Source organism: Capsicum annuum, chromosome 11 (assembly GCF_002878395.1).
Source record: "Capsicum annuum cultivar UCD-10X-F1 chromosome 11, UCD10Xv1.1, whole genome shotgun sequence".
In the NCBI taxonomy this organism is placed as follows: Eukaryota; Viridiplantae; Streptophyta; class Magnoliopsida; order Solanales; family Solanaceae; genus Capsicum; species Capsicum annuum.
In genome coordinates, this window is record NC_061121.1 from 25,695,711 (window position 1) to 25,709,346 (window position 13,636).

A 13,636-nucleotide genomic window follows, 5' to 3' on the forward strand; every position below is an offset into this window, starting at 1 on the left:
AAATTCATTTTCACTTTTTTCACTCCTACTTATCTCATAAAATTTCAAAAACAACTTTAATTTATATTCATGGTCAAATACAACTTCAACTCCAATTTCAATTTCAATTCTACTTTCAACTCCGAAAAATTATGTTTTCATGGCCAAACGGGGCCAAAATGTACTCTCCCGGCGTCTTTATTTTTATAAAGAAATAGTATTTAAATCAGATATTAGATAACTCTATTCATACACTAGACAAATGAGGAGAAATGGTCCACTACTTTAATTTTTACTGAAATTTGAACCTTAAACTTCATGATTTTTAACCTATTACCATCGGGCTACGCCCTTGAATGCTTTTCTTAATTGCAGAAATATATCTTTCGGCCAACTAATTTACCAATATGGGCGAAGCATACACAACATATATACCACCTGTGTAACATACATCCATACATTTACTCTTGTTTATAAGTGAATAACCAAAGGACTAACTAACAAAGCATCTACAAATTGTACTAAAGGTAGCATAAATTATACAGTAAAGTCTTTTTTTTACTGGTGAATGAATACGTGTCTCTCATTTTCTTCAGTTGTGTATAACTTTTTCACCATCACTTACCTCACTTACATCTTCCATTTCTCTGTTTGCTAATTCTCTCTGAAAACCTTCGAGATTCAGACTATTTTTTGGCAAGAATTGGCTGGATTTCTTTTGATCTCACTCAATTATTATGGATACTAATTTGTATATTTTATATTCGTTACTTTCTAATTGTTCATGTTGTTGCTTGTGTAACTGTTTGCCGCTTATGGAGGGAGATGTGCAATGAAATTGTTCAGCGTCCGGAGTTCTCTAGAAAGCTAACCTTTCCCATCTCTCTTAAGCAGGTGATTTTCCTTTTCCAGTTCCATGCTTTTTTGTCTATTGCTATCATTTTTCTAATGTTTTTTATAAGGTTAAAGTGGAACATGAGTGCTATGTCATTGTTGTGATGTTTGTTATCCAATTCCTTCTTGCAGCCTGGGTTTCGGGATGGAACCATCCAATGCTTCAAAAATTTTCCTTTGCCTTAGCCCTGGTAAGTTTGTTCTATTGGCTCTTCTTGTGGCAAAATTTAAGCTATCAAAAATGACAAATTTAGTACTGGATTGTGCACCCACGGTATTTGATGTTATGCCTGAGTCATTTTATATGGAGCACTTAGTTGTTGTTTTTCCCTTTGTGCTACAACAGGGAAAACACGAAGAGAGACTTAACTCTTTCTTAGTTGGTTCACCATGTTGCTGTTATTTCCACACGCTAAATATGTAAGGCATAAATGTTAATTAATTGTTCTACGAGTAACTTGGATTTTCCGACAGGTAAAATAACATTTTTCTTTGTACTTCCAATGGATTTCTCCCTGCTACCGTTCTTTCCTCGAGTCTCAAGTGTGTTAGTTTTCCTGTTGCTGCATGTTCAAGTTGTTGGTATGTTTATCCGAACAACAAAATAGTCGGCTTTGGAATAAATAGAATAAGGAACAATTTACCACTTTACATTTAATGAGATGGTTTATAGTCATACAAATAAATCTATCTTAAATATTGTGTCAAGTGAAATAACATTACATAAATTACAAGAGAAAGTATAATAAAGTTTTTATACCTATAGGAGGTTGGTTTTCTCTTACACAATGCTTTTGCTAGCAACTGGGGTATGGATTAGCTGGAAGTTCAAGATTCAAGAAAACAAGGAAGCTCACCAACTTATTTATAAGAAGATCAGTATATTAATTGGGGAAGTTGGAATATAATTAAGATATGGCTGTGTGCATGGTTGACATTTTTCAGCCATCCATACATTCATTGGACCTATGTTATCCTACACTCCCACAATGGAAAACCTATTCGACCAAATTACAAAAAAATATTCTCCATAACTTAATATTCGTCCAAAATAAGAATACGTTCATCCTTATCTGCATTATCTTGTCTTTTGAAAATCCCTGATATGTTTGCCAGCATTGGAACACTTCTGGTCGGGTCGACGGTATTGATGTTCATTTTTAAGATATATAGCTTAAGTCGGCTAGTTCTATCGATCAACACAATCAACCTCTGTCGGGGATAATGCAAACACAAATGAAAGTTAAAGAGTTAGTTCATGTCGATGGACAAGCACATTCAGAAAACGTCAAGTAAGCGCATCTTACATTGTGGAGCCTTATTTTGTCAGAGGTAGGCCTTCGTCCAAACAAACTGATATAGATGAATCTAGATTTTGACACATTTTGGATTCAGAACAATTTTAAGTTTTCTTGAAGAGGGAATGTATCCAACAAGGGCGGCTAAGAGAGGCCTTGATGGTGGCGATAAAGATATATATCGGTATGAATTGACAAAAGCGAGCTAAAATGATGCCTTTAAAAAGTAAGTACCTCAGGCCTCGTTATTGATGAATGAGGATCTTGTGATAGAGCTATCGAACGCAAGAGAAGTATTAACGATGCTTCATGCTCTTTGGCTAGAAAGAGTTAGAAGGGGGTGAAGATGAGTAATATTCCACATTCATTATCTTGAAGAAGGGTATTAAATAATTGCAGAGTTTTGAATAATATTCTACGTCTATTGACTAAAAAAAAGAATCAAATATTGAAAGAATGTTTGACGATATTCCACTCTAGTTTGGATCGAAAGAAGTTAGACGTAGGTGAAGTTTTTCAGTGACATTCCCTATTTGTGGACTTGAAGAGAAAGTCGAACGAAAGCAAAGTATTTTTAGAACACTCGACTTTCATGGACTTTGAGAAAGATATTGATAAAGCAGAGTTCTAACAATGCTCTGTAAAAGGAGAGTCAAATATTGGCGAGTTGGGGTAATACTCTATATCTATTGACTTGACAATGATGGCAGATGAAGGAAGAGTAAAAGAAGGTCAATCTGATTGTTCTGAATCCATTAATGATCAATTTCTGGACTACCTGAATCAGTTCTAACACAAAATACTTCATAAAGGCTTCATAACCTTCTGACGAAAGAGTGGCTTTCTAGTTGCGAAGACGATATCTTGGACCGTCCCGCCTAAGATTTATGCAGCATGACCTATTACTAGAGTAAGATTTTTTCCTAAATATTTAAGAGTGGGACGAAATATCTGCGAGAAGGTACACTAACCTAATTGCATCGACTCTGAAACTAAGGAATCCAAAAAAGGTTTGGATTTGGCTTGGGCCCTTTCACACAGAGCATGGTATAAATATACGTAAAGAAAATAACATGATAATTCATAAAAATCCTAAACTAAGCATGTTAAGGTTAAAACTTAAGTTCATTCATCTCCAGCAGAGTCGTCATTCTGTCGCGCCCTATTTCGAACCGGTCGAAACAGTACACGACGTATGGCAGGCGTTTAATGACTCTTGGGATTTGAAAATTTATTTTTTAGAGTCGCCACCTAACTTTTTAGGAAAATTTGGAAAAAACCATTTTTTATGTCGAAAACTTTATTTTGGTCTTTTGAGAATATTTAGAGATTCTGAGTAAGGGTTTTGCTTAATCGAGGGGAAGGTGTTCGGCACCCCTCAGAGCCTATCCGAAGATAGTCCTTACACTTAATTTAGGAAAATATTAGGAAAATTTTTTATTTTTGCTTAAAACATTGATAAGAAATGTAAATAATAATGGCAATAATAAACAATAATAGTAATAATAATGTTATAATGACAATGAATAGTACTAATGGAGTATAAATAATAATGGCAATGATAAGAGACGATAATAATGATAAAAATAATTACTATAATAATATTGAAAATAATATATCTCGTATGTGGTAGCAAATGAATATGTATACCTCACGTTTACTTAAACCTGAAAACTCGAATAAGGGTTGAAAAGATAGAATGTAGCGTAACTTAATAAAATGGCTAATTTTGCAAAGTCTTGATTTTATATAAAGATAATACCTTTGAAAAAATGTAAAAAAAAAAAGTGTTGAAAAAGCCTTTATTAATTATGAAAACTTGAAATTTATAAGAAAATTTAGTTTCTTGAGTTTAAAGAAAGTTATTTTAATTTTAATAGACTATTTAGTTATATGAATATAATGAATGCCATGTTCAATGAATATTTGACGATTTCTTTTAAGCTTAGTTTTAAAGAGGAAAATCGAAAGTAACCATTTAATTCATTTAGACGAAATACACTAGGTTAGGAATCACGAATCGACTAAAGTACGTGATAAAATAAAATGGTAATGACTTAGGGGATTTATCTAAATTAATTAGTTAGGGTGTTAAAGTAAATACAAATAAACAAGAATATGAAATAAAGGAAGAGTTAAAATTGGGCCCTTTCGGCCCATTTTATGGGCTGCCCAGATTTTGGGCCTGAATCCCATGAATTTCAATCCATTATTTTAGTGTGTATCATCTGTATACAGCCTGAATCCGATGAATTTCAATCCATTATTTTAGTGTATATCATCTGTATACAGCAACTATTCTTTCCCAGCGTTTTTGTATATTTTGTGTATATATTCTGTATACACGCATCGACAGCCTTGCTTTTTGTCTCTCAATCCGTTTTTGGGACTTGGTTGAGTCTCGAACACGACGAAGTTCGAATGCGAGGATAAATGGAATCCAAGTGGATTCGAATTCATGTCACATGCATCAAAGGAAAGAGAAGAATTAAAAATTAAATCTGAATAGAGTAAATGAACAATAAAGTATAATTCGTAACCAATGGAGTTGAGCGACACATAAGGAAATTGAATACTATGAAGTTTGAACCAGACTGAAATAATGAAATATGATTCAAGGGTATTACTGAAGATAACTTCAAAAACAAAATGCATGAGATTCAAGTACTTAATAAGGCTTCAAACTAGAACAATTCGAAAGTCAAGCACATTTTGTCATAAACTAACTAAGCATCAGTACAAATAAATGATTAAGTTGATAGTCCATCACCATGCAACATGATTTAACTGGGCTATTCTCAATTGAGTTATAAGAAACAGAGGGACGAAGGGCCACTGTACAGCTATCCCATGTGACACATTACTTGCAACTCAACAGCTATGTCGTATTCCGAATGTATGAGCGCGTAGTAAATAAGTAAACTATCAGATTTCTAATGATTTCTAAACTACCAAATTTCTAATGATTTCAATCTAGTTTGTGAGAGAGAGAGCAAAATTATATTAGACCCTTATCAATGAACACATACGTAGACAGAATAAAGCTTTAAGAAATCCACACCAAGGAAATGAAGGAAAAGTTTCTGCAATATACCAATTTTACAAGTAAGGCAATTTCATGAATGATTAAAACCTATACAAAATATCAAGGATAATTTTACAAATATCAAACAAAGTGATGCAGCTTTATAGATGTAAAAAAAATTCGCGTAAAAGTGCACTTAACTGTATAAAAGTACCATCTTAATAGACATAACATGTTAAGCATAAAAACTTGTGCAAAGCTGTGACATTTTCGAGTCACTACTACCTTAGAGAATACTCATACTCTCACATGAATGTCAAACAAATAAGAGAGGGAAACAAACTGTCGATTTGAGATCTAACCATATTATGGCCAGGCTAGGAAGTTTCTTGCAAAACTTTATTCGTCCCAAATCCAAAAGAGCATGTAAACACAAAGCAACCAAGGTTTTGATTTCAGGAATAATAGAAAAATAAAGTTTCAAAACCGCCACATATCTTAATCTCTATACAGCCACACACTTGTAGATAATCCTGATAAAGATACAACGCTAATACAACATAACAACAAAGTCAAGACGGAGTACAAAGTTCAGATGAAAAAGATAACAATGGAGTCGAGAAGCAATGGAAATCACTCTAGTCGAGAAGCAATGGAAATCACTCTCATATACTCAAAACAACCATGTACTTTAAGACAAACACATGATCTGATTCATTGATAAATACATATGCAATGCCCAAAACAAGATGAACGAACACATACACATATCCACATATACACATCCAAACAGGGAAACACAGGAAACAAGGTGATATTCATACTTTTCGCTTCCACCAGTCCCAAATCCGAATCAAGAGAAAACAAAATTGAACGACACACCATCACAACCTAATTTGAAGCCAAAAATATCATGTTTTCACCTATTTACAGACCTGGTATTATATTTACACACGGGCTAAATTCAGAAATGTCATAGTTTTTTTTTATTCGCAAAGGCAATGAAAAACCAACAACCGAATTTAAGAATAGAATAGAACCACATGTTTTAAACCAAACGAGCTGAAGAAAAGATGAACAAAGAAAACAAAGGCGAGATTCGCACCTTTTTTTGGGTAGCAAAACTCGGCCTTTCACGTCTAAGGATTTTTCGACGACTACAAACTCAACCACGGGAGCCCGAATTCGGACCAAATCGGAAAAAGAATAGCGAACTTGAAATTTTCAACCTTTTACTCGCTGGTTCTTTTTTTTTTTTTTCAACCTTTCTCACTATATTTTTCCAATCCAACCCCCTTTTTTTTGTTCCCAAAATTTGCTAGTGCTCCCTTTCCCTCGATCTCCCTTTTTTTCTCCTTTTTCAGAGAATATGAAACAACCCATATTTATAGGTACAAATCCGAACTTGAAAAAGTCCAGATTTGAAACCTAAAAAATAAAAACGGTAATAGGGGGATAGATTTTGAATTTAAATTGCTGAATCGGATCTTCAATTTTGAAGCCATTAATGGCTTCTTTGGACCGTTTTTTCGTTTCTTGCATGAATTTGGGACTTTGCTTTTTCTGGTTTTTGTTTTTTGGGGTTGGAAGCGCCAATTTTGGGATGGGATCTTTGTAGATCAGCAACAGTATGACTGCCAAGGACAGCTATGGTTCTAGTTTTGGCAAGATGGAGAAGGGGAGAGGGAAGACAGAGGAAAACATCGTTGGTTTGTATCGCGTTTTGGGATGGTGATGGCGACCATACATTGGTTTCTTGGAAAGAAAAAACGCGTGCTTCTGGCCTTCTTGCGTATCATTTATTACACTGGTTTGAAAATATAAACCAACATTTGGATCGTCCGATCAAATGATAAAAAATAAGAAAGTAATTAAATATGTAAAAAATATATATTTATACAAATATATATATGAAAATATAAATTATTTATAAAATTGTAAATTTCGGACCTTTGGATTGAAAAAATTATCGGATCAAATTAATTTGTGTCAGTTTGATGAAATAGTGAAGCGAACATGGAAATTATACTGAATTTTGGGCTAATTTTCGGGCTCTTGGTTGAAATAAAATAGGAGTTGGGTTTGGGTGAAAATAAAAAATAAAATTGGATTATTGCTAGCCCGGATACTCCTTTTCTACTGAAATTAATTTTATCGATGCTCCCTAATATCCTAAAAATTATTTTTTAATTTTAACATATATAAATTACAAACATAATTCTTAAAGCGTCCAATTTAATATTTTTTTTTATGTGTGTGATTTAATATTAACAATATATATACGTATGCAAAAATAAGAATGTAATGAAATATACGTAAAAATCAAGAATATAATAAAAGTATATGTACATCTTAAAAATATATTTTATGCAGGTCACAATATTGCCTAAAGAATAAAATTAGAAAAAAAAAATGCGAATGCTATCATTAAATATATTTTATTTTATTTGTTAAAATATTTAATCATATTAAAATATTTCATAATATGATAGAAAACTAGAAAACTTATAAAAATAGAGATAAAAATACGATTCTTATTTCTTATTTAATTTTATAATTAGTTAGGGCCAAGAACATCGATAAAATTAATTAGAGGGAAAGAACGAGCCAAAATTGAGTGTCAACAGTTGCCCTTGAGTAGACAAAGATTTATGTGAAAAATCTTTGGACAATCACGTTGACGTAATCAATTTTGTCTCGGAAAAAATAAAATGTTTCAAAGATTATGGTCGGGCTTTGGTCTCTGAGCTGCCTACATATCTCGAGTTCCATGAGAAGTCAGGCCATTTGTAGTTCGAGTTATAGCAAAATTTTGACAAATATCAAAATTTTTCCCAGTGTAAAATTATTGTGCCACTGGTAATAAATATTTTAGCACGAATAGAAAAGGATACAGACGCAAGTCCTAAAATTGATTGTTTGGAATAGTTGCGGATGGGGAGATGCTGGGTAGCCACATCTTCTGAGGATTTTGAGGGAAAAGGAGATTGCAAATTTTTTAAAAAAATTCTCCAATGTCAGATTGATACGACACTGGGCGATGGCGCTAAGAATTATAAAAAATGAGAGTTTTGAATTGAGTTGAGTTGAGTTTTTTTGCCGGAATCCTTGACGTATCTAGGGATGCTTAACGTTCCGCTAGCTTGCCCCAGTTTGCTGCTAAGAGGGTAGTTCCATGTTGTATTGCATATTCCTGCAAAATAGGTAAAAGAGGTGAAAAGTACCTATTTCTTCAAAAATTGTAAATTGAAATTGTAATGTAAAGAGTAGAGTTCAGATATTCAAACTAGTATAGTCTCCATTTGTGGCGGCAATTGGCTGGCTGAGTAATAACTAAAATATTTAAATTGTCCACCTCTATCAGATCTTATTCTCTTGATTTTTCTACTAAGTTGATTTTCAACTTCAGATTTATAAGACACAAAAGCATCAAATGCATCATCTTATTTCTAAGCAAATACAACTTAGTAAATCTAGAGAAATCATCAATAAAGGTCACATAATATCTTTTACCACCTCTAGTCATAGTTTGTTTTAAATCACCCAAATCAGTGTGGATTAAAGACAACAATTCAGTTTCTCTATTAACTGAAAAACATGACTTTTTAGTAATTTTAGCTTCAGCACATATTTTACATTTATCAAAATTACTTGAATTCAAACCAGCTATTAAACCAAGTGATTGCATATTCTTTATATATTTAATATTAACTTGTCCTAATCTAGCATGCCATAAAGAAATAAACTCAATCATATAAGCAGAACTGATGCATTATCATTGCTAATATTAAGTACATAAAGTCGATGATTACAATGTTCATTTTCAATAAGAATATCATTTTTTGTTAATATGACCTCATTATTTTCAAATATAACCATTATTCCAGCTTTTCCTAATAATGCTACAAAAATTAAATTAATTCTGATATTAGGAACATGCAGCACATTACTCAATGCCAAAGTTTTACCAGATGTGAGTTTGAGAATAACTTTGCCTTTTCCAAGAACTTGAATAGTTTTCGAGATCCCAAGATGAACAATTTCTTCTTCTTTCTCAACTTGGGTGTATGATATGAAATCATTTTTATTTATACAAATGTGCCTAGTAGCACCAGAGTCTACCACCCAATTTCTCACATTGGTCTCAATATTTATTTTTGAAATGACAGCAATAATTATATCATCCGTTTCAATCAAATTTATTTTTGACTTAGCGGGATTATCATTTCTTTCACATATTCTCTTGCATTGAGATACATTTTCTATGAAGATTCTATTATTAACATTAGGCATGCAACCAAGTTTATTTTCATACATGTATTCTGCAGTACCGTAATCTTTTGACAAACAGACTGAAATGGAAGTAGCTAAAGCAACACCAACATCAGTATTATCAACGGTCTTAGGATCAAAATTAAATGCCATAGTTTTTTAGATTGTTGGGAAACAATGAAAAAATAATAATAACAATATTATTTAACTGTTGACAAAATATTATATTAATAATATTAACAATACAATAACATAACAGTGTATAATATTATCACTACCCCAATGACAATACTATATTCAATATGAAAACTATAACAGTAATATAACTACTTTTTAACAAGTTAATAGATTAATTATACTTGAATCGTGCTAGGCACTGTCTTAAGAAACTATTTTAGCAGTGTGAATATTTTTTCAGAATTAAACAAACACTTTCCTGATTAATTAAAGGATATTTTAAATTAAATAATTCCTCCCTAATTAATTAGAGGGTACAGGAATCAACAAAATTATTAATACAAATACCAACAAGGTAAATTAAAAAATTGTTAAACAAACCCAAGCCAAAAGCTTAGTCCAAGAATGAAAAGGAAAACGTTGATGGAGGAAGAAAGAAGTTTAATGAAAGAAAGAAAGAAAGCAGCTTGTTTTCAATGTTTCTCATTGGTTAACTTTATTGAGGATATAACATATATATATATATATATATATATACAGAAAGGTTAGGCGGTGAAATTTGAGGCGGCAAAGATTTTTTTTCTTTTTTCTTTTCTTTTTCTTCAAGTAAAATTAAAAATTCTTTTGAAATAAATATTTCACTTACAGGATGTAACACAAATACAATACTTTTCTATCAAGAAAATGTACAACCAGCTGCGAGGGCATTATCCAAAGGTAGAGTGGATTAAGCTGATGTGTAGTAACTATGGAGCACCACGATGGCTGTTTATACTCTATTTGGAACTTCATGGTAGACTTTAAACAAAGGATCGTGTGGCCAACTGGAAGGGAGTGAATTATATGACATGTACCCTATGCAAACACCAACCAGGAAATATGGAGCATCTATTCTTCTCATGTCCAGTAGCTGGGGCAATTTGAGGTAAGATACTACAGTGATAAGAACTAAAGATCGCCTAGAACCTAGTATAAATAAATGCAATGGCCGTTAAGAAAAGCCAGAGGCAATTCAGTTAAGGAGCACATTAATAAAATGAGTCTAACAATGGAAATACATCTCATTTGGAAGGAAAGAAACCTCCGACTATTCCAACAAAAAACAAACTGCAATTAGACGTTCGGTTGCAACTATAGTCCAAGAGGTCTACAGTATAGGGGCAAGACAAAGAAAAATTGGAAGATAGGCTGCATCATCTTGACAGATGCGTCGATGATGAAGGCGACATACCATTTAGTTCTTAATTATATACTCTACATACTCTTGAGGGTAGCAGTAAGAATGGCTTATTAAGGAAGGTCCATATCGCAACCTTTTGGTTTTTTTTTTTGTTGGTACTGAATGATCACCTGGTCTGTGAATAAATAATTTACTTACTTACCAAAAAAAAATTAAATTTTGTGCTCAAACTAAAAATAAGAGGATAGAAAAACATAATGTTCCCTTCGTTTAAATTATTTATGCAATTACATTCTTGAGATTAATCAACTTCACATGTTTGGAATATGATAGCTAAAACTGATGGATTTAAGATCACTCAAATTCACTTATAAATTGATTGTTGTAGAATCAGGAAAACGATAGAGTCAAATAACCTATTTATGGAACATATTTTCTTTTTTTCCTTCCATAATAGTGAACTTCATGCCTTCCCTCAATGTGGTTGATTGAAAGATTGAGCCAACGACGCCATGACATGAGCTTGGTCAGAAATTATTTGTGTAGTTGAAGGATTTTGGCCCAAAACAATGCAATAACCATCATCATAATTCTCCATTCCATGTGCCATGAGTTGCCATACTAAGCTTCCTGCCATGGTTCCCCCTTCTTTTGCCAAATTGTACACATTCCTATACACATTACTCATGAATGTGTCTCTTGATCCTTGACCTCTGCTAGACTTTCCGAATTCAGCAAGCACTAGAGGTTTCTTTAATATGGTTCTTGCATCTTGCCAATGGTTTGTTATCCACCTTTCCATCCACGCAAATTGTGCATCGTCACTTTGTCCGGACAACCTATTAAGGTATAAAAAATGTTTAGACTTGTGAGGTAATTACTATAAATCTCTATAATAAGCTTTCATATTTTTTTTCCTATTTTACAATTTATTATAATCGAAACATTTGAAGTTGTGCGTAGCGAAAAGATTTAAAAATTACCATTGGTCAGTGTATGCATGGATAGTGGCAAAATCAATCTCATTGATAAGATGGTTACTTATATAATCTGTTCCAACTTGATAACCAGGATTAACCGATTTCCTTTCAGGAATTGAATCACCATAAAATCCCTCCATTCCAACCTCCAATAAGTGTTTGTTGTCTAGTGACTTCACAAAACTTGCCATTTCTTGAACCCAAGCCTGAAACAATATTAGTTAAAACGTCAGCCATAGGTTTTTCTATAATTCAATTTATTTGGAAATATTATATTAAAAGGAACTACTTGAATTGGAACTCACATTAACAGTTTTTCCTGAATAGTCAGCTTGGTCACGTGGCTCATTCATGAGTTCCCATGCCATGATTGTTGGGTCATCTTTGTAAGCAACTCTAGTAATGCTATTCAACCTTGTAATCACTTTCTGTAACAATTTCACAAATTTATTAACCACCATACTAGGGGTTAAAGATTATAGAATTGAAAACCCAATTGATGGGGAGTTATTAGGACAAGTTATTGTTTGAAGGGGTAAGAATTAAAGAAAAGTCAAGTACAGTTTAAGGGAAGTTTGAATAAAATGCCTTAAGTTTAGGAATTCGGTTGTTTAGGTGAAAAATGTTGCATATGTTGTAAGCCCAGTACCTCAATGTGATTCTTGTAGTATTTTTTTAGCAAGGGATGAGTATAGAAATCATCGTCATTACTAATATAAGCTCCTGCATTCCGTGCCCACTGAATATATTGAGCTTTTCCTCCAAAGTCATTCCATTGGTTTACAAAGCTCAAGATTAAGCGAACACCATATTTCTTAGCTTCCGAGATCACAAAATCCAAGCCCTAAATACACAACAATATTTAGTATACATGCATTTCTATTGCTATGGTAACTAAACTAGAAAAATATTTCGTGCACGAATTATGTTAGCCTAAACCTTTAGTTACCTGAAAAACACGAATTATGTTCATCATAAACGCCAGGTGATATTTGTAATGCCCTGTCACCTCCATCACTGAAAGCCCAGGCGCGACAAACAGAAAGGCCAGCAGCAGAAGCATCTTTAAGAACCTCAGTGACCTTTTACCTCTCAGTAGACTCGGCAGCAACATGCATCAACCAATAGGAATTGAAACCATTAAATAGAAAAGGGGATCAATTGAGTTCAAAACCCCGAATTCGCTTCACATGTGAGAGTTAGGAACAAAAGAAAGAGCCCAGAAATACAAGTCCTTGTATAAGACATTTTGTAGTTTAATGAATTATATGTGATGGTCACCTATTATTGGCTTTTATAGTGAGTTGAAGATAAGGAAGTTTACTTAAAATAGTAAAACTTGAAGGAATAGGTAGACTTTCCTTCGGGATATTTAGATTTGATAAGTTTACGTGAAATTTTTTTTTTTTTTTTTATAAAAAGTATCATGAGATGTTGATATGATTTATATGCAGAGAATTAAGACAGTTATTTGGTTAAGATAGAAAGACAGGTCTGTTGGTAGAATTATATATGAATATGGAGAAAAGGAAAAATAATAAAAAGAAAAAATATGGAATTAATATTGTTTGGCTTTTAAGGACTAAGTTTTGATCACTACTGAGTTTGATGATGAAATAATATGAAAATGTGTATTCCTGTAGAAGGCTGTTTGAAAAAACTAATTAAATAATAATAATACTTGACTATCTAGTCCAAATATTTGATCTGAATCAGCTTATTTTAAGTTGTCCTATGAAAAAATTGAAAGTTTTAGACCATTTGGTGATACGCTGGGTATTGGTATCCAACAGTCCTACAATTTTTAAATAAGGAAAAGGAGCAAATCTAT

General features: G+C 32.7%; 1 protein-coding gene and 1 long non-coding RNA gene across 2 annotated transcripts; one reads left to right on the forward strand and one right to left on the reverse strand.

Moving 5' to 3' along the window:
- The first annotated feature begins 252 nt into the window (after window positions 1–252).
- Window positions 253–1,372, forward strand: LOC107848452. The gene is made up of 4 exons (XR_001668021.2): window positions 253–506; window positions 801–873; window positions 1,006–1,064; window positions 1,220–1,372. It is a non-coding gene; the product is annotated as an uncharacterized LOC107848452 (long non-coding RNA).
- Window positions 1,373–11,193: 9,821 nt separating this feature from the next.
- On the reverse strand, window positions 11,194–13,053 carry LOC107847208 (mannan endo-1,4-beta-mannosidase 1). The gene is given in 7 exon segments (XM_016691422.2): window positions 11,194–11,664; window positions 11,809–12,011; window positions 12,111–12,233; window positions 12,455–12,649; window positions 12,755–12,766; window positions 12,768–12,978; window positions 12,980–13,053. Coding segments are annotated over 7 exon segments (1,182 nt in total). The 3' UTR covers window positions 11,194–11,300.
- Between the last annotated feature and the right edge of the window lie 583 nt (window positions 13,054–13,636).